This window comes from Salvelinus alpinus, unplaced genomic scaffold (genome assembly GCF_045679555.1).
Source record: "Salvelinus alpinus unplaced genomic scaffold, SLU_Salpinus.1 scaffold_42, whole genome shotgun sequence".
Taxonomy (NCBI): domain Eukaryota; kingdom Metazoa; phylum Chordata; class Actinopteri; order Salmoniformes; family Salmonidae; genus Salvelinus; species Salvelinus alpinus.
Window position 1 is genome coordinate 56931 of NW_027255983.1, and position 19851 is coordinate 76781.

The 19851-nt window shown below is 48.3% G+C and overlaps 2 protein-coding genes across 3 annotated transcripts in view; both read left to right on the forward strand.

Annotated features, from left to right (window-relative positions):
- LOC139567082 (tetraspanin-18B-like) overlaps positions 1-19851 on the forward strand; it is a 75431-nt gene that overhangs the window by 1099 nt on the left and 54481 nt on the right. The gene's annotated exons all lie outside the window — the stretch shown is intronic.
- Positions 5903-7901, forward strand: LOC139567085 (uncharacterized; the record flags this gene model as incomplete). The annotated part of the gene is made up of 1 exon (XM_071388568.1): positions 5903-7901. A coding segment is annotated over one exon (1999 nt), but the record flags the coding sequence as incomplete, so codon positions are not given.

Genomic DNA, 19851 nt, shown 5'->3' on the forward strand with positions numbered 1-19851 from the left:
GGTTACTGGCCCAACACTCTAACCACTAGGCTACCTGCTGGTTACTGGCCCAACGCTCTAACCACTAGGCTACCTGCTGGTTACTGGCCCAACGCTCTAACCACTAGGCTACCTGCTGGTTACTGGCCCAACGCTCTAACCACTAGGCTACCTGCTGGTTACTAGTCCAACGCTCTAACCACTAGGCTACCTGCTGGTTACTGGCCCAACGCTCTAACCACTAGGCTACCTGCTGGTTACTGGCCCAACGCTTTAACCACTAGGCTACCTGCTGGTTACTAGTCCAACACTCTAACCACTAGGCTACCTGCTGGTTACTAGTCCAACGCTCTAACCACTAGGCTACCTGCTGGTTACTGGCCCAACGCTCTAATCACTAGGCTACCTGCTGGTTACTAGTCCAACGCTCTAACCACTAGGCTACCTGCTGGTTACTAGTCCAACGCTCTAACCTCTAGGCTACCTGCTGGTTACTGGCCCAACACTCTAACCACTAGGCTACCTGCTGGTTACTAGTCCAACGCTCTAATCACTAGGCTACCTGCTGGTTACTGGCCCAACGCTCTAACCACTAGGCTACCTGCTGGTTACTAGTCCAACACTCTAACCACTAGACTACCTGCTGGTTACTAGTCCAACGCTCTAACCACTAGACTACCTGCTGGTTACTGCCCCAGCACTAACCACTAGACTATGTATTAACTGTCAATTGCAAACCATAATGCCATAATGTCTGAAGACCAATAGGCTACTATTCTGATATGTTTGTTATTAGTCTCACCCTACTTCATATGTGTCTATACTATAGTAATGACATCAGGTAATAACATGGAATAACAGCAACGAGGGCTTGGAAGTGTCCTTACTGGGTGTGTGAAATAGTATTTCCTGTCTTGGCCTCCTCTCACCAGCATACTGCAGATTGTAGTCTACATTCAGTCACAAAGACAGCTGAAACCTATTGGTGAGGAAATCCCCTTTCAAACCAACACAGAGTCAGAAATGCATCTACTGTAATAGTGCTGCTAACCAGGGGCCTGAAGTTTAGAGAGGGTCTGGGGTCAGAGAGGGTCTGGGGTCAGAGAGGGTCTGGGGTTAGAGAGGGTCTAGGGTTAGAGAGGGTCTGGGGATAGAGAGGGTCTGGGGTTAGAGAGGATCTGGGGTTAGAGAGGGTCTGGGGTTAGAGTGGGTCTGGGGACAGAGAGGGTCTGGGGTTAGAGAGGGTCTGGGGTTAGAGTGGGTCTGGGGACAGAGAGGGTCTGGGGTTAGAGAGGGTAGAGGGTCTGAGGTTAAAGAGGGTCTGGGGTTAGAGAGGGTCTGGGGTCAGAGAGGGTCTGGGGTTAGAGTGGGTCTGGGGTTAGAGAGGGTCTGGGTTAGAGAGGGTAGAGGGTCTGAGGTTAGAGAGGGTCTGGGGTTAGAGTGGGTCTGGGGTTAGAGAGGGTCTGGGGTTAGAGTGGGTCTGGGGTTAGAGAGGGTCTGAGGTCTGAGAGGGTCTGGGGTTAGAGAGGGTCTGGGGTCAGAGAGGGTCTGGGGTTAGAGAGGGTCTGGGGTTAGAGAGGGTCTGGGGTTAGAGACGGTCTGGGGTTAGAGAGGGTCTGGGGTTAGAGAGGGTCTGGGGATAGAGAGGGTCTGGGGTTAGAGAGGGTCTGGGTTAGAGAGGGTCTGGGATTAGAGAGGGTCTGGGGTCAGAGAGGGTCTGGGGTTAGAGAGGGTCTGGGGTCAGAGAGAGTCTGGGGTCAGAGAGGGTCTGAGGTTAGAGAGGATCTGGGATTAGAGGGTCTGGGGTTAGAGAGGGTCTGGGGTTAGAGAGGTTCTGGGGTTAGAGAGGGTCTGGGGTTAGAGAGGGTCTGGGGTCAAAGAGGGTCTGATGTTAGAGAGGGTCTGGGGTTAGAGAGGGTCTGGGGTCAGAGAGGGTCTGGGGTTAGAGAGGGTCTGGGGTTAGAGAGGGTCTGGGGTTAGAGAGGGTCTGGGTTAGAGAGGGTCTGGGTTAGAGAGGGTAGAGGGTCTGGGTTAGAGAGGGTCTGGGGTCAGAGAGGGTCTGGGTTAGAGAGGGTCTGGGGTTAGAGAGGGTCTGAGGTCAGAGAGGGTCTGGGATTAGAGAGGGTCTGGGGTTAGAGAGGGTCTGGGGTCAGAGAGGGTCTGGGGTCAGAGAGGGTCTGGGTTAGAGAGGGTCTGTGGTTAGAGAGGGTCTGGGGTTAGAGAGGGTCTGGGGTTAGAGAGGGTCTGGGGTCAGAGAGGGTCTGGGGTTAGAGAGGGTAGAGGGTCTGAGGTTAAAGAGGGTCTGGGGTCAGAGAGGGTCTGGGTTAGAGAGGGTCTGGGGTTAGAGAGGGTCTGGGGTTAGAGAGGGTCTGGGGTTAGAGAGGGTAGAGGGTCTGAGGTTAGAGAGGGTCTGGGGTCAGAGAGGGTCTGGGGTCAGAGAGGGTCTGGGGTTAGAGAGGGTCTGGGGTCAGAGAGGGTCTGGGGTTAGAGAGGGTCTGGGGTTAGAGAGGGTCTGGGGTCAGAGAGGGTCTGGGGTTAGAGAGGTTCTGGGGTCAGAGAGGGTCTGGCGTCAGAGAGGGTCTGGCGTCAGAGAGGGTCTGGCGTCAGAGAGGGTCTGGGGTCAGAGAGGGTCTGGGGTTAGAGAGGGTCTGGGGTTAGAGAGGGTCTGGGGTTAGAGAGGGTCTGGGGTTAGAGAGGGTCTGGGGTTAGAGAGGGTCTGGGGTCAGAGAGGGTCTGGCGTCAGAGAGGGTCTGGCGTCAGAGAGGGTCTGGGGTCAGAGAGGGTCTGGGGTCAGAGAGGGTCTGGGGTTAGAGAGGGTCTGGGGTTAGAGTGGGTCTGGGGATAGAGAGGGTCTGGGGTTAGAGAGGGTCTGGGGTTAGACAGGGTCTGAGGTTAGAGAGGGTCTGAGGTTAGAGAGGGTCTGGGTTAGAGAGGGTCTGGGGTTAGAGAGGGTAGTGGGTCTGGGTTAGAGAGGGTCTGGGATTAGAGAGGGTCTGGGGTCAGAGAGGGTCTGGGGTTAGAGAGGGTCTGGGGTTAGAGAGGGTCTGGGATTAGAGAGGGTCTGGGGTTAGAGAGGGTCTGGGGTTAGAGAGGATCTGAGGTTAGAGAGGGTCTGGGTTAGAGAGGGTCTGAGGTTAGAGAGGGTAGAGGGTCTGGGTTAGAGAGGGTCTGAGGTTAGAGGGGGTCTGGGGTTAGAGAGGGTCTGGGGTCAGAGAGGGTCTGGGGTCAGAGAGGGTCTGGGGTTAGAGTGGGTCTGAGGTTAGAGAGGGTCTGAGGTTAGAGAGGGTCTGAGGTTAGAGAGGGTCTGGGGTTAGAGAGGGTCTGGGGTTAGAGAGGGTCTGGGGTTAGAGAGGGTCTGGGGTTAGAGAGGGTCTGAGGTTAGAGAGGGTCTGGGGTTAGAGAGGGTCTGAGGTCAGAGAGGGTCTGGGGTTAGAGAGGGTAGAGGGTCTGGGGTTAGAGAGGGTCTGGGGTTAGAGAGGGTCTGGGGTCAGAGAGGGTCTGGGGTTAGAGAGGGTCTGGGGTTAGAGAGGGTAGAGGGTCTGGGGTTAGAGAGGGTCTGGGGTTAGAGAGGGTCTGGGGTTAGAGAGGGTAGAGGGTCTGGGGTTAGAGAGGGTCTGGGGTTAGAGAGGGTCTGGGGTTAGAGAGGGTCTGGGGTTAGAGAGGGTCTGGGGTCAGAGAGGGTCTGGGGTTAGAGAGGGTCTGGGGTTAGAGTGGGTCTGGGGTTAAAGAGGGTCTGGGTTAGAGTGGGTCTGGGGTTAAAGAGGGTCTGCGGTTAGAGAGGGTCTGGGGTCAGAGAGGGTCTGGGGTTAGAGAGGGTCTGGGGTCAGAGAGGGTCTGAGGTTAGAGAGGGTCTGGGGTCAGAGAGGGTCTGGGGTCAGAGAGGGTCTGGGGTTAGAGAGGGTCTGGGGTCAGAGAGGGTCTGGGGTTAGAGAGGGTCTGGGGTTAGAGAGGGTCTGGGGTTAGAGAGGGTCTGGGGTCAGAGAGGGTCAGAGAGGGTCTGGGGTCAGAGAGGGTCAGAGAGGGTCTGGGGTTAGAGAGGGTCAGAGAGGGTCTGGGGTCAGAGAGGGTCAGAGAGGGTCTGGGATTAGAGAGGGTCTGGGATTAGAGGGTCTGGGGTTAGAAAGATTCTGTGAGGGGGGGGGTTCAGGAGGCAAAGAGATCAACAGAATTTTATAGAGTGAGAGGTAAAGCTTATTGAGGAGTGTTTAGGTAGAGGTATTGGGACAACATTTGAAGTAGAGATATTGGGACAACATTTGAAGTAGAGGTATTGGGACAACATTTGAAGAGTTGAGGTAAAGGCATTGGGACAACATTTGAAGTAGAGTGGGACAACATTTGAAGAGTTGAGGTAAAGGTATTGGGACAACATTTGAAGTAGAGTGGGACAACATTTGAAGAGAGTTGAAGTAGAGGTATTGGGACAACATTTGAAGAGAGTTGAAGTAGAGGTATTGGGACAACATTTGAAGAGAGTTGAAGTAGAGGTATTGGGACAACATTTGAAGAGAGTTGAAGTAGAGGTATTGGGACAACATTTGAAGAGAGTTGAAGTAGAGGTATTGGGACAACATTTGAAGAGAGTTGAAGTAGAGGTATTGGGACAACATTTGAAGAGAGTTGAAGTAGAGGTATTGGGAGAAATGCCCAATTGACATAATATATACATAAACTTTTCAAATTCACATTATACTAACTTAAAGTAGGCTAGCTAGTTGAATGCTAACGTTAGCCACCGTTAGCTAAACAATAGCTAGATTGTTTTTCCTTAGAATAAACCATGCTTCATTTTCATCAATATTGACGCAACTCATTACAGGGGGGGGGGGAAATGCTACAGAAAAAGTTGTTAATTCACTGGGTAGTGTCAGAAAATATCCATTAAAGGGATGGTTCACCCAACTGACAACATGTCATTGGTTTCCTGACCCTGTAAGCAGTCTATGGACAAGGTATGACAGCAGTCCATGCTTTGGTTTAGTGTCCCTGGCACTGTGTCCACATGCTAACGTTTTTAGCATTTGTGGCACAAATCCCAGTTGAGTCATGGGACCGATATTAGCATTTTTCCGTGCGCCAGGTCCAAATCATCTGAAAGTATGTGAAATTGATTGTGAAGCGCAACAAAGTCACTTATAGATGATTTGAATATGATGCTAAAAAAATGCTAATATCGGTCCCATGACTTGAATGGGATTTGTGCCACAAATGCTAAAAACGTTAGCATGAGCAAAGTAAGGAAACCAATGTGTCATTTGGGTGAACCATCCCTTTACGAATCAAATCAAATGTCATTTTGGATGGTTTGGCATCAATTTCAGAGTAACCCGCTTTTACTGCAATTTCAGATAAAAACTTAATAAAACAAGTCTCTTATATAAGGAAAATGCCACATTTCAGCTGTTGCTCTGCTATTAATGCTTCCTCCCATGTGTGGCACAGTGTAGCTGGACCCAGAGCTGTAGACCCTGCTTCCCAAACGGCATCCTTTCCCCTACATAGTGCACTACTTTTAACCAGGACCCATAGGGTGGAATAGGATGCAACCTGGTAGCTAGCTGCACCTGGAGCTGTAGACAGGCAGTAGAGCCTGCTAGAGTAATCAGATGGTTTAAGTCAATTACACGCCGTGTCACTGCTTGGAACACTCTGGAACTCCCACAGCCACTGAGACTTCACTGAGATCAGTAGCAGGAGAGTGTGTCTAGGCTTAGTGGGTGGGCGTAACCAGCTGCAATAGTTGTTTTGGGAATTTATCAATGCTGAAATCTCCGTTACAGTTATATCACAGACTGGAACTGTGATCCTTGTATGTCTGTGTGGTCTGAGTGGCTATAAAGGAGACGGCTGTCCAGTCCACAAACAGCCCGTAGCCATTCTACCCCTCAGTGTGGACAGATCCATTCTGCCCCGACCCCTTCAGTGTGGACAGATCCATTCTGCCCCGACCCCTCAGTGTGGACAGATCCATTCTGCCCCGACCCCTTCAGTGTGGACAGATCCATTCTGCCCCGACCCCCTCAGTGGGGACAGATCCATTCTGCCCCGACCCCCTCAGTGGGGACAGATCCATTCTGCCCCGACCCCTTCAGTGGGGACAGATCCATTCTGCCCCGACCCCTTCAGTGGGGACAGATCCATTCTGCCCCGACCCCTTCAGTGGGGACAGATCCATTCTGCCCCGACCCCCTCAGTGTGGACAGATCCATTCTGCCCCGACCCCTTCAGTGGGGACAGATCCATTCTGCCCCGACCCCTTCAGTGTGGACAGATCCATCTGCCCCGACCCCTTCAGTGTGGACAGATCCATTCTGCCCCGACCCCTTCAGTGGGGACAGATCCATTCTGCCCCGACCCCCTCAGTGTGGACAGATCCATTCTGCCCCGACCCCTTCAGTGGGGACAGATCCATTCTGCCCCGACCCCCTTCAGTGTGGACAGATCCATTCTGCCCCGACCCCCTTCAGTGTGTACAGATCCATTCTGCCCCGACCCCCTCAGTGTGGACAGATCCATTCTGCCCCGACCCCTTCAGTGGGGACAGATCCATTCTGCCCCGACCCCCTTCAGTGTGGACAGATCCATTCTGCCCCGACCCCCTTCAGTGTGGACAGATCCATTCTGCCCCGACCCCCTTCAGTGTGTACAGATCCATTCTGCCCCGACCCCTTCAGTGTGGACAGATCCATTCTGCCCCGACTCCTTCAGTGTGGACAGATCCATTCTGCCCCGACCCCCTCAGTGTGGACAGATCCATTCTGCCCCGACCCCTTCAGTGGGGACAGATCCATTCTGCCCCGACCCCCTTCAGTGTGGACAGATCCATTCTGCCCCGACCCCTTCAGTGTGGACAGATCCATTCTGCCCCGACCCCTTCAGTGGGGACAGATCCATTCTGCCCCGACCCCCTCAGTGTGGACAGATACATTCTGCCCCGACCCCTTCAGTGTGGACAGATCCATTCTGCCCCGACCCCCTCAGTGTGGACAGATCCATTCTGCCCCGACCCCCTTCAGTGTGTACAGATCCATTCTGCCCCGACCCCTTCAGTGTGGACAGATCCATTCTGCCCCGACTCCTTCAGTGTGGACAGATCCATTCTGCCCCGACCCCTTCAGTGGGGACAGATCCATTCTGCCCCGACCCCTTCAGTGGGGACAGATCCATTCTGCCCCGACTCCTTCAGTGTGGACAGATCCATTCTGCCCCGACCCCCTCAGTGTGGACAGATCCATTCTGCCCCGACCCCTTCAGTGGGGACAGATCCATTCTGCCCCGACCCCCTTCAGTGTGGACAGATCCATTCTGCCCCGACCCCCTTCAGTGTGTACAGATCCATTCTGCCCCGACCCCTTCAGTGTGGACAGATCCATTCTGCCCCGACTCCTTCAGTGTGGACAGATCCATTCTGCCCCGACCCCCTCAGTGTGGACAGATCCATTCTGCCCCGACCCCTTCAGTGGGGACAGATCCATTCTGCCCTGACCCCTTCAGTGGGGACAGATCCATTCTGCCCCGACCCCCTCAGTGTGGACAGATCCATTCTGCCCCGACCCCTTCAGTGGGGACAGATCCATTCTGCCCCGACCCCTTCAGTGTGGACAGATCCATTCTGCCCCGACCCCTTCAGTGGGGACAGATCCATTCTGCCCCGACCCCTTCAGTGGGGACAGATCCATTCTGCCCCGACCCCTTCAGTGGGGACAGATCCATTCTGCCCCGACCCCTTCAGTGGGGACAGATCCATTCTGCCCCGACCCCTTCAGTGTGGACAGATCCATTCTGACCCGACCCCTTCAGTGGGGACAGATCCATTCTGCCCCGACCCCTTCAGTGGGGACAGATCCATTCTGCCCCGACCCCTTCAGTGTGGACAGATCCATTCTGACCCGACCCCTTCAGTGGGGACAGATCCATTCTGACCCGACCCCTTCAGTGGGGACAGATCCATTCTGCCCCGACCCCTTCAGTGGGGACAGATCTGGAACTACATACAGTGCTGATGGAAAGTATGTGAACTCCTTGTGCAATTACAGATAATTTTTTAGTCGTTTTTTATTTATTTTATTTTTACCATGAAATCTTCATTTATTCAGATCCATTCTTTTTAATCTGACATAACAGGTTTATATGTGCCAATACCATGTTGGTGTAGGAGAAATCATGAGTGTAGTAAGAAAAACAACATTAAAACAATGAATTCATGCAGATACAAATAAAAGAAGTGAACCTCAAGTTGCGTTGGTTAAATCAAGTAGGTAAGTAGAATCAGGTGGGTCAATAATTGGTTACCAAATGAACCAATCAAAGGAGAGATCGTTAGGAAAAGAGTTTGGGCGGGACTCTGATAGGTAGAGAGATAAGAAACCTGCTCAGTCTGGTGTTACCCATCCAGCTGAAGGCAAAGCACACCATACAGAGAGGAAATGAGATCTCAGAGGACATCAGGACGAGGGTAGTGAGAGCACATCAGTCTGGGAGAAGGCTAGAAAATCCTCTCAAAATGATTTGAGCTCCATCAGTCCACTGTGAGGCAAATCATTTACAAATGGAGAGTATTTAACATGACAGCAACTCGGCCTAGAAGTGGACACCCTTCCAAAGTATCCCCAAGAGCCACAAGAACAATAACAAATCAGGTTAAAGCCAACCCAAACATGACATCTAGAGATGTGCAGACCTCCCTTGCTGCGTCTCAGGTAACTGTGCTTCAACAATAAGGAGAACACTGAATCAAAATGCCGTTCATGGTAGGGTTGCTAGGAAGAAGACTCTGCTGTTAAAAAAGAACTGCCCGTCTTAACTTTGTCACAAACCACCTGGACAAACCTGAAGAACCAGAAGTCCATTCTCTGGACCGTGCATCATGTCTAAAATGGACCTTTTTGGGCACAATTAACACCGCTATGTTTGGCGAAAACCCAACACTGCCTACGACCAAAATAACCTTATCCCAACACTGCCTACGACCAAAATAACAGAAAACCCAACACTGCCTACCACCAAAATAACCTTATCCCAACACTGCCTACGACCAAAATAACCTTATCCCAACACTGCCTACGACCAAAAGAACCGTATCCCAACAGTCCAGCATGGTGGAGGGAATGTCAAGATCTGGGGCTGCTGTTCCTCCTCTGAACCTGGATGACTCCACATCTTCAGGATCGGTGTCCCGTCCACGGGACGGTTGAGCTAACGTAGGCTAATGCCATTAGCATGAGGTTGTAAGAAACAAGAACATTTCCCAGGACATAGACATATCTGATATTGTCAGAAAGCTTAAATTCTTGTTAATCTAACTGCACGGTCCAATTTACAGTAGCTATTACAGTGAAAGAATACCATGCTATTGTTTGAGAAGCGTGCACAATTTTGAACATGAAAAGTTACAAACAAATTAGGCACATTTGGGCAGTCTTGATACAAAACGTTGAACAGAAATGCAATGGTTCATTGGATCAGTCTAAAACGTTGCACATACACTGCTGCCATCTGGTTGCCAACATCTAAATTGCACCTGGGCTGGAATAATACATTATGGCCTTTCTCTTGCATTTCAAAGATGATGGTACAAAAAAAATGACAAAAGAACGTTTTTTTTTTTTCTTTGTATTATCTTTTACCAGATCTATTGTGTTATATTCTCCTACATTCCTTTCACATTTACACAAACGACAAAGTGTTTCCTTTCAAATGGTACCAATAATGTGCATATCCTTGCTTCAGGGCCTGAGCTACAGGAAGTTAGATTTGGGTATGTCATTTTAGGAGAAAATTGAAAAAAAGGGGCGGATCCTTAACCAGGAAAAAAGGGGCGGAACCAGGATTTCTGAGGTATACCAGGAGATTCAGAACGTCAGGCCATCAGTCAAGGAGCTATAGCTGGGACGAAAATGGGTCTTCCAACAAGACAATGACCCAAAACATTCAAGCAAATCTACCAAAGAATGGCTCAGGAGAAAGAAGATTTGTGTTTTGGATTGGCCAAGTCAAAGTCCTGACCTTAAATCCAATCGAGATGCTGTGGCAGGACCTGAAGCGGGCAGTTCATGCCAGACACCCCTCAAACCTCACTCAATTGGCTGAGTTCTGTAAGGAGGAGTGGGCAAGAATCCCTCAAAACAGATGTCAGAGACTGATTACTGGCTATAGGAGACGTTTATCCCAAGTTATCGCTGCTAATGGAGGTACCACAAGCTATTGACTGAAGGGGTTCACATATTTTTGCACACTTCAAATCTGAGTTTAATATACCACTTTTGATAAATAAACAATGAAAATATATAATTTTTTCCCCCTTTTACTTGAAATGTCTTTATTATGAATTGGGGTTTTAGATAAGGATTTTATGTTAATTTTAATATTTTATAGTAACATAATGACCAGCCCTGTAGGGTTCACATACGTTCAAGCAGCACTGTAGGTGTATAGCAGCACTGTAGGTGTATAGCAACACTGTGGGTGTATAGCAGCACTGTGGGTGTATAGCAACACTGTGGGTGTATAGCAACACTGTAGGTGTATAGCAGCACTGTGGGTGTATAGCAACACTGTAGGTGTATAGCAGCACTGTGGGTGTATAGCAACACTGTAGGTGTATAGCAACACTGTGGGTGTATAGCAACACTGTGGGTGTATAGCAGCACTGTGGGTGTATAGCAGCACTGTGGGTGTATAGCAGCACTGTGGGTGTATAGCAACACTGTAGGTGTATAGCAGCACTGTGGGTGTATAGCAACACTGTAGGTGTATAGCAACACTGTGGGTGTATAGCAGCACTGTGGGTGTATAGCAGCACTGTAGGTGTATAGCAGCACTGTGGGTGTATAGCAACACTGTAGGTGTATAGCAACACTGTGGGTGTATAGCAGCACTGTGGGTGTATAGCAGCACTGTAGGTGTATAGCAACACTGTAGGTGTATAGCAGCACTGTGGGTGTATAGCAACACTGTAGGTGTATAGCAACACTGTGGGTGTATAGCAGCACTGTGGGTGTATAGCAACACTGTGGGTGTATAGCAGCACTGTGGGTGTATAGCAGCACTGTAGGTGTATAGCAGCACTGTGGGTGTATAGCAGCACTGTGGGTGTATAGCAGCACTGTGGAAGCCACCCAACGTCCGTTGGAAGTGGAGGTGAGTACAGTAGACAGAGAAGAGGCAGCCGTCACATCTACCTGGAAACAAGTGGTCAGGTCAAAAACAAGAAACCCTTAAAAATCTTTATCAAAACACATTTGAACCTTTATTTAACTAGGCAAGTCAGTTAAGAACATATTGTTATATACAATGACGGCCTACCGGGGAACAGTGGGTTAACTGCCTTGTTCAGGGGCAGAACGACAGATTTTTACCTTGTCAGCTCAGGGGTTTGATCGAGCAACCTTTCGGTTACTAGTCCAACACTCTAACCACTAGGCTTCCTGCCGCCCCGATCGTGTCTCAAAACACATGATCGTTGTTTGTGAGTGGCTCTGACTGTCTTTCACCCAGGGTGACCCAAAATGTCCTTTGACAATTAACGAGCTTTCCAGAGAGCAACCAGAGACCTTGTGTGTTTTCTTTTGGTCCTCTAATGGTCTTTAGTCTTTGTGATTGATAACTACATTTAACTTTGAGCTGACAAGCAAATGCATTTTCTACATGAAAAGAGCCAAACCCATTGATCGACAGTTGACGGACACGACAGGCGTTAGTTGTAAAACACAATCAATTCCAAAGTAAACATCTGAATGACACAACAACAACAGCAAAAGGCTATTGTTAATTTATTTGACAGATGGATGTGAAACGTGTCTCTGTGAGGTTTACCGATGGATGTGAAACGTGTCTCTGTGAGAGATTTACAGATGGATGTGAAACGTGTCTCTGTGAGAGTTTTACAGATGGATGTGAAACGTGTCTCTGTGAGAGTTTTACAGAGGGATGTGAAACGTGTCTCTGTGAGAGTTTTACAGAGGGATGTGAAACGTGTCTCTGTGAGAGTTTTACAGAGGGATGTGAAACGTGTCTCTGTGAGAGTTTTACAGAGGGATGTGAAACGTGTCTCTGAGAGTTTTACAGATGGATACATGTCCTCCGTTATCTTCTACAGAGTCTTCTATGTTCACATTCTTCTGAATAGTGCTGCTGTCAGTCATAGTTGTATTGAAATTACCGCGGTTAATTAGTTGAGCAGCTCTTTTGGCAGCAGGCGTAACTACAGAGCCGTACACAGACCCTTTTGGGGGGGGGGGGGGGGGTCATGTGCTCAAACAAAAAAAAGGGCACCCCGAAACTGTTTTTCCCCGCAACCGTGGTAACGGGCTGGTTGATCAATTCTGAGAAGAAGAAGAGGTGAACGCCGCCCAATCTGATGAGGAAGTATTCAGCTGAACTGTTTTAGAACGGGAATAAATGTTGTGCTTATTAATTTTCTCAATATAGGGGGTGCTGTTTCAACATTAGCATTTATCGTCTCCAAATTAAACTGCCTCATACTCAATTCTTGCTCGTACAATATGCATATTATAGTTATTATTGGATAGAAAACACTCTCTAGTTTCTATAGCCGTTTGAATTATGTCTCTGAGTGAAACAGAACTCATTCTACAGCACTTTTCCTGATATGGAGTGAGATTTCAGAAATTTTGGCCTCTGGTCCCAGGTCAGTTTTAAAGTCCCTGTAAATCCTATGAGGATACAAACACTGCCCATGCCTTCCTCTAGATGTCAGTAAGAGGTGACAATTTGAATGGAGTCGATTGCGCAATCAGGGCCAGTATAAAACGCGAAAGACCGGATGTACCGTTCTTTTCCTGCTGCGCCTCACGCAAGATGGACGTCGGACTCTCTCTCTTTCCAAGCGTTGGTTTAGCCACTTATATATCGCCGGTCATGTTTTTACTCGTTATAGATGTTAAAAAACATCATAAGGTAGTTAATTTAAACCGTTTTATAGCAATTTATATCCGTTTAGTGCGATTTTGAGGCATTGCTTTGTGATGCACTTTGAAGCGCCGGGCACGTTTCGGGTCCCGGTCGAACGTTAGTGGGCATTTCGACGGACAAGAGGACAGCTTTCGACCAAAAGAAGATTAGACCGGAGAAAGGATACACTGCCCAAGATTCTGATGGAAGAACAGCTCAAAGTAAGAACTATTTATGATGATAAATCGCTGTTCTGTTGAAAAATGTTAAACGCATATATCGCCATTTTGTTTTGTGTAGCTTCGTTCGGCGGACCCGGTATTGCACAGTAAGGATAATTTTAGAAATGTAAGTCAGCGATTGCATTAAGAACTAATTTGTCTTTCGATTCCTGTCAACCCTGTATTTTTTAGTCAAGTTTATGATTAGTTATGGATTAGACTAGATCACTCTCAAAGAGGGCGCCTGACATTTTCAGGGCAGTTTTGCTACTATTCTCATTGTATAACCACGGTTTTTTGTGGCTAAATATGCACATTTTCGAACAAACTCTATATGCATGTTGTAATATGATGTTACAGGAGTGTCATTGGAAGAATTCTGAGAAGGTTAGTGAAAAAATTAATATATTTTGGTGATGTGAACGTTATCACTCCTGTTGCCTAGAATTCATGCTGGGGTAACGTTTGCACATGTGGTATGCTAATATAACGATTTATTGTGTTTTCGCTGTAAAACGCTTAGAAAATCTGAAATATTGTCTGAATTCACAAGAACTGTGTCTTTCCATTGCTATGCTTTGTCTATTTTTATGAAATGTTTTATGATGAGTAAATTGGTAATACACGTTGCTCTCTGTAGTAATTCTAGTCGCTTTGGGGAGATTTGTGATGGTGGCTGCAATGGCAAACTATGATTTATACCTGAAATATGCACAGTTTTCTAACAAAACCTATGCTATACAATAAATATGTTATCAGACTGTCATCTGATGAGGTTTTTTCTTGGTTAGTGGCTATTTATTTCTTTATTTGGTCGAATTGGTGATAGCTACTGATGGAGTGGAAAAATAGTGGAGTAAAAAAAATGGTGTCTTTTGCTAACGTGGTTAGCTAATAGATTTACATATTGTGTCTTCCCTGTAAAACATTTAAAAAATCAGAAATGGTGGCTAGATTCACAAGATCTGTATCTTTCATCTGGTGTCTTGGACTTGTGATTTAATGATATTTAGATGCTACAATTTACTTGTGACGCTATGCTAGCTATGCTAGTCAGTGGGGGGGGGGGGGGGTGGGGGGTGCTCCCGGATCCGGGATTCGTAGCAACTAAAAGCTTATTAACAAGGACCAACACAATACCAGTCAAAAGATTGTAAGAAATACTGTATCCTACCATGACTATATCAACCCAACTCCATGTGTTGTCACTATCATGTATCCTACCATGACTATATCCAACCCAACCCCATGTGTTGTCACTATCATGTATCCTACCATGACTATATCCAACCCAACTCCATGTGTTGTCACTATCATGTATCCTACCATGACTACATCCAACCCAACTCCATGTGTTGTCACTATCATGTATCCTACCATGACTATATCCAACCCAACTCCATGTGTTGTCACTATCATGTAGCCTACCATGACTATATCCAACCCAACTCCATGTGTTGTCACTATCATGTATCCTACCCTGACTACATCCAACCCAACTCCATGTGTTGTCACTATCATGTATCCTACCATGACTACATCCAACCCAACTCCATGTGTTGTCACTATCATGTATCCTACCATTACTATATCCACCCAACTCCATGTGTTGTCACTATCATGTATCCTACCCTGACTATATCCAACCCAACTCCATGTGTTGTCACTATCATGTATCCTACCATGACTATATCCAACCCAACTCCATGTGTTGCCACTATCATGTATCCTACCCTGACTATATCCAACCCAACTCCATGTGTTGACACTATCATGTATCCTACCATGACTATATCCAACCCAACTCCATGTGTTGCCACTATCATGTATCCTACCATGACTATATCCAACCCAACTCCATGTGTTGCCACTATCATGTATCCTAGTGGTGTAAAACATTTTTGATCCGTGACCCTCAAAAAGGAGTGTTAAAAAACGAAGAACCAGTACAATCAACTAGGGATATGTCACGTCACTTCTCTGGAGTCCAGAACCAACTAGGGATATGTCACGTCACTTCTCTGTAGTCCAGAACCAACTAGGGATATGTCACGTCACTTCTCTGGAGTCCAGAACCAACTAGGGATATGTCAAGTCACTTCTCTGTAGTCCAGAACCAACTAGGGATATGTCACGTCACTTCTCTGGAGTCCAGAACCAACTAGGGATATGTCACGTCACTTCTCTGTAGTCCAGAACCAACTAGGGATATGTCACGTCACTTCTCTGTAGTCCAGGTCCAGCAGAATCACATGGCGCAGGCTGCTTCTAGCGGAGGGTGTAGGATTGGATGGAAGGCACGATGATAAACGGAGGTCTACTCTGTTTTAGCCAGGCAAAACTGGAGGGAAAGAAACCAGTTCTTTCCGGTCACTACTTTGGATAGGTTAGTGCTATTCTGGATTCTTGGGACATCCATACCCTAAACCTAACCCCTACGACCTTTACCCGCCAACGCTGATGACTGGTCAACAATCAAGACGCGCAACGTTTTGGTTCTCAGGCACAGATGAGAAAGTTCAGAACAACAACATCAAAAATATATATATTTTTTAACTTAATTTTGGTGGAATTTATACCACTCCAGAAAGAGAACTTTGGAGACTGGAAGGGTAAAGGGACATGTGTTCTGCTCAGGTAGATCCTGTCTTCTTAACAACATGTGTTCTGCTCAGGTAGAGTCCTATCTGGTCCTGTCTTCTAAACAGCATGTCACTTAGGAGACTGGAAGGGTAAAGGGACATGTGTTCTGCTCAGGTAGATCCTGTCTTCTTAACAACATGTGTTCTGCTCAGGTAGATCCTGTCTTCTAAACAACATGTGTTCTGCTCAGGTAGATCCTGTCTTCTAAACAACATGTGTTCTGCTCAGGTAGATCCTGTCTTCTTAACAACATGTGTTCTGCTCAGGTAGATCCTGTCTTCTTAACAACATGTGTTCTGCTCAGGTAGATCCTGTCTTCTTAACAACATGTGTTTGTGTTTGATCATAAACAATAACAGCAGTGTTTTCTTGGCACATTATTTTCTACTACAGATCCATAAAATACTTTTTAACAAAGAGCATTGATTGATTATGAGTTATAAGTTTCCACAATGATTTTCTTTCTTTTAGAACACCAATTTACCAAGCCTGGTTAAAAGGGGGGCAACTTTCAATTTAAACAACAATAAAGTTTGAAGTTAAACAATGATGGCTGCAGAATTCAGTCTGCTTTAATTCAATGAAACCACTACTACAGTTTACCTTGAAAGGAACCACCCAGACCCTGTGTTGAAGCAGAAAGAGGTGGACAAGTAAACACCACCCAGACCCTGTGTTGAAGCAGAAAGAGGTGGACTAGTAAACACCACCCAGACCCTGTGTTGAAGCAGAAAGAGGTGGACTAGTAAACACCACCTAGACCCTGTGTTGAAGGAGAAAGAGGTGGACCAGTAAACACCACCCAGACCCTGTGTTGAAGCAGAAAGAGGTGGACTAGTAAACACCACCCAGACCCTGTGTTGAAGCAGAAAGAGGTGGACTAGTAAACACCACCCAGACCCTGTGTTGAAGCAGAAAGAGGTGGACTAGTAAACACCACCCAGACCCTGTGTTGAAGCAGAGAGAGGTGGACTAGTAAACACCACCCAGACCCTGTGTTGAAGCAGAGAGAGGTGGACTAGTAAACACCACCCAGACCCTGTGTTGAAGCAGAGAGAGGTGGACTAGTAAACACCACCCAGACCCTGTGTTGAAGCAGAAAGAGGTGGACTAGTAAACACCACCCAGACCCTGTGTTGAAGCAGAAAGAGGTGGACTAGTAAACACCACCTAGACCCTGTGTTGAAGGAGAAAGAGGTGGACCAGTAAACACCACCGAGACCCTGTGTTGAAGCAGAAAGAGGTGGCCCAGTAAACACCACCGAGACCCTGTGTTGAAGCAGAGAGAGGTGGACTAGTAAACACCACCCAGACCCTGTGTTGAAGCAGAAAGAGGTGGACCAGTAAACACCACCCAGACCCTGTGTTGAAGCAGAAATAGGTGGACCTGTAAACACCACCCAGACCCTGTGTTGAAGCAGAGAGAGGTGGACCTGTAAACACCACCCAGACCCTGTGTTGAAGCAGAGAGGGGTGGACTAGTAAACACCACCCAGACTCTGTGTTGAAGCAGAAAGAGATGGACCAGTAAACACCACCCAGACCCTGTGTTGAAGCAGAAATAGGTGGACCTGTAAACACCACCCAGACCCTGTGTTGAAGCAGAAAGAGGTGGACTAGTAAACACCACCCAGACCCTGTGTTGAAGCAGAGAGGGGTGGACTAGTAAACACCACCCAGACCCTGTGTTGAAGCAGAGAGGGGTGGACTAGTAAACACCACCCAGACCCTGTGTTGAAGCAGAAAGAGGTGGACCAGTAAACACCACCCAGACCCTGTGTTGAAGCAGAAAGAGGTGGCCCAGTAAACACCACCCAGACACTGTGTTGAAGCAGAAAGAGGTGGACTAGTAAACACCACCCAGACCCTGTGTTGAAGCAGAGAGAGATGGACTAGTAAACACCACCCAGACCCTGTGTTGAAGCAGAAAGAGGTGGACCAGTAAACACCACCCAGACCCTGTGTTGAAGCAGAAAGAGGTGGCCCAGTAAACACCACCCAGACACTGTGTTGAAGCAGAAAGAGGTGGACTAGTAAACACCACCCAGACCCTGTGTTGAAGCAGAAAGAGGTGGACTAGTAAACACCACCCAGACCCTGTGTTGAAGCAGAGAGGGGTGGACTAGTAAACACCACCCAGACCCTGTGTTGAAGCAGAAAGAGGTGGACCAGTAAACACCACCCAGACCCTGTGTTGAAGCAGAAAGAGGTGGCCCAGTAAACACCACCCAGACCCTGTGTTGAAGCAGAAAGAGGTGGACTAGTAAACACCACCCAGACCCTGTGTTGAAGCAGAGAGGGGTGGACTAGTAAACACCACCCAGACCCTGTGTTGAAGCAGAAAGAGGTGGACCAGTAAACACCACCCAGACCCTGTGTTGAAGCAGAAAGAGGTGGCCCAGTAAACACCACCCAGACACTGTGTTGAAGCAGAAAGAGGTGGACTAGTAAACACCACCCAGACCCTGTGTTGAAGCAGAAAGAGGTGGACTAGTAAACACCACCCAGACCCTGTGTTGAAGCAGAAAGAGGTGGACTAGTAAACACCACCTAGACCCTGTGTTGAAGGAGAAAGAGGTGGACCAGTAAACACCACCCAGACCCTGTGTTGAAGCAGAGAGAGGTGGACTAGTAAACACCACCCAGACCCTGTGTTGAAGGAGAGAGAGGTGGACTAGTAAACACCACCTAGACCCTGTGTTGAAGGAGAAAGAGGTGGACCAGTAAACACCACCCAGACCCTGTGTTGAAGCAGAGAGAGGTGGACCAGTAAACACCACCCAGACCCTGTGTTGAAGCAGAGAGAGGTGGACCAGTAAACACCACCCAGACCCTGTGTTGAAGCAGAGAGAGGTGGACTAGTAAACACCACCCAGACCCTGTGTTGAAGCAGAACGAGGTGGACTAGTAAACACCAACCAGACCCTGTGTTGAAGCAGAGAGAGATGGACTAGTAAACACCACCCAGACCCTGTGTTGAAGGAGAGAGAGGTGGACTAGTAAACACCACCCAGACCCTGTGTTGAAGCAGAAAGAGGTGGACTAGTAAACACCACCCAGACCCTGTGTTGAAGCAGAGAGAGATGGACTAGTAAACACCACCCAGACCCTGTGTTGAAGCAGAGAGAGGTGGACTAGTAAACACCACCCAGACCCTGTGTTGAAGCAGAAAGAGGTGGACTAGTAAACACCACCCAGACCCTGTGTTGAAGCAGAGAGAGGTGGACCAGTAAACACCACCCAGACCCTGTGTTGAAGCAGAAAGAGGTGGACTAGTAAACACCACCCAGACCCTGTGTTGAAGCAGAGAGAGATGGACTAGTAAACACCACCCAGACCCTGTGTTGAAGCAGAAAGAGGTGGACTAGTAAACACCAACCAGACCCTGTGTTGAAGCAGAGAGAGGTGGACCAGTAAACATCACCCAGACCCTGTGTTGAAGCAGGAAGAGGTGGACTAGTAAACACCACCCAGACCCTGTGTTGAAGCAGGAAGAGGTGGGACCAGTAAACACCACCCAGACCCTGTGTTGAAGCAGGAAGAGGTGGGACCAGTAAACACCACCCAGACCCTGTGTTGAAGCAGGAAGAGGTGGACTAGTAAACACCACCCAGACCCTGTGTTGAAGCAGGAAGAGGTGGGACCAGTAGACACCACAGGTGTCTTCTCTCCACGGCCGGCCCGCTCCATTGACAAGCCCGCCGTTTCCTGCTGCTGAGAGCTCATTAGGCCACAGGCTACGTCACAAATGGCATGCAATTCCCTATATAGTGCACACTGGGCCTTGGTCAAAAGTAGTGCACTCTTTAGGAAATATAGGGTGCCTTTTGGGACACACGAACAGTGAAAGGGAAAGGGGACAGGTTTTTGTTGTTGTCTGTGTTCAACAACATGTGTGAACATGACATACTAGTCATACTATCATGCCATGTCCAGGTGTAGCTACTAGCTGGGGGTCAGGGGTCAGGGTGAGTCACCATGGAAGAGAGTGTAGAGCCGGGGGTCAGGGGTTATGGTGAGTCACCATGGAAGAGAGTGTAGAGCCGGGGGTCAGGGGTTATGGTGAGTCACCATGGAAGAGAGTGTAGAGCCGGGG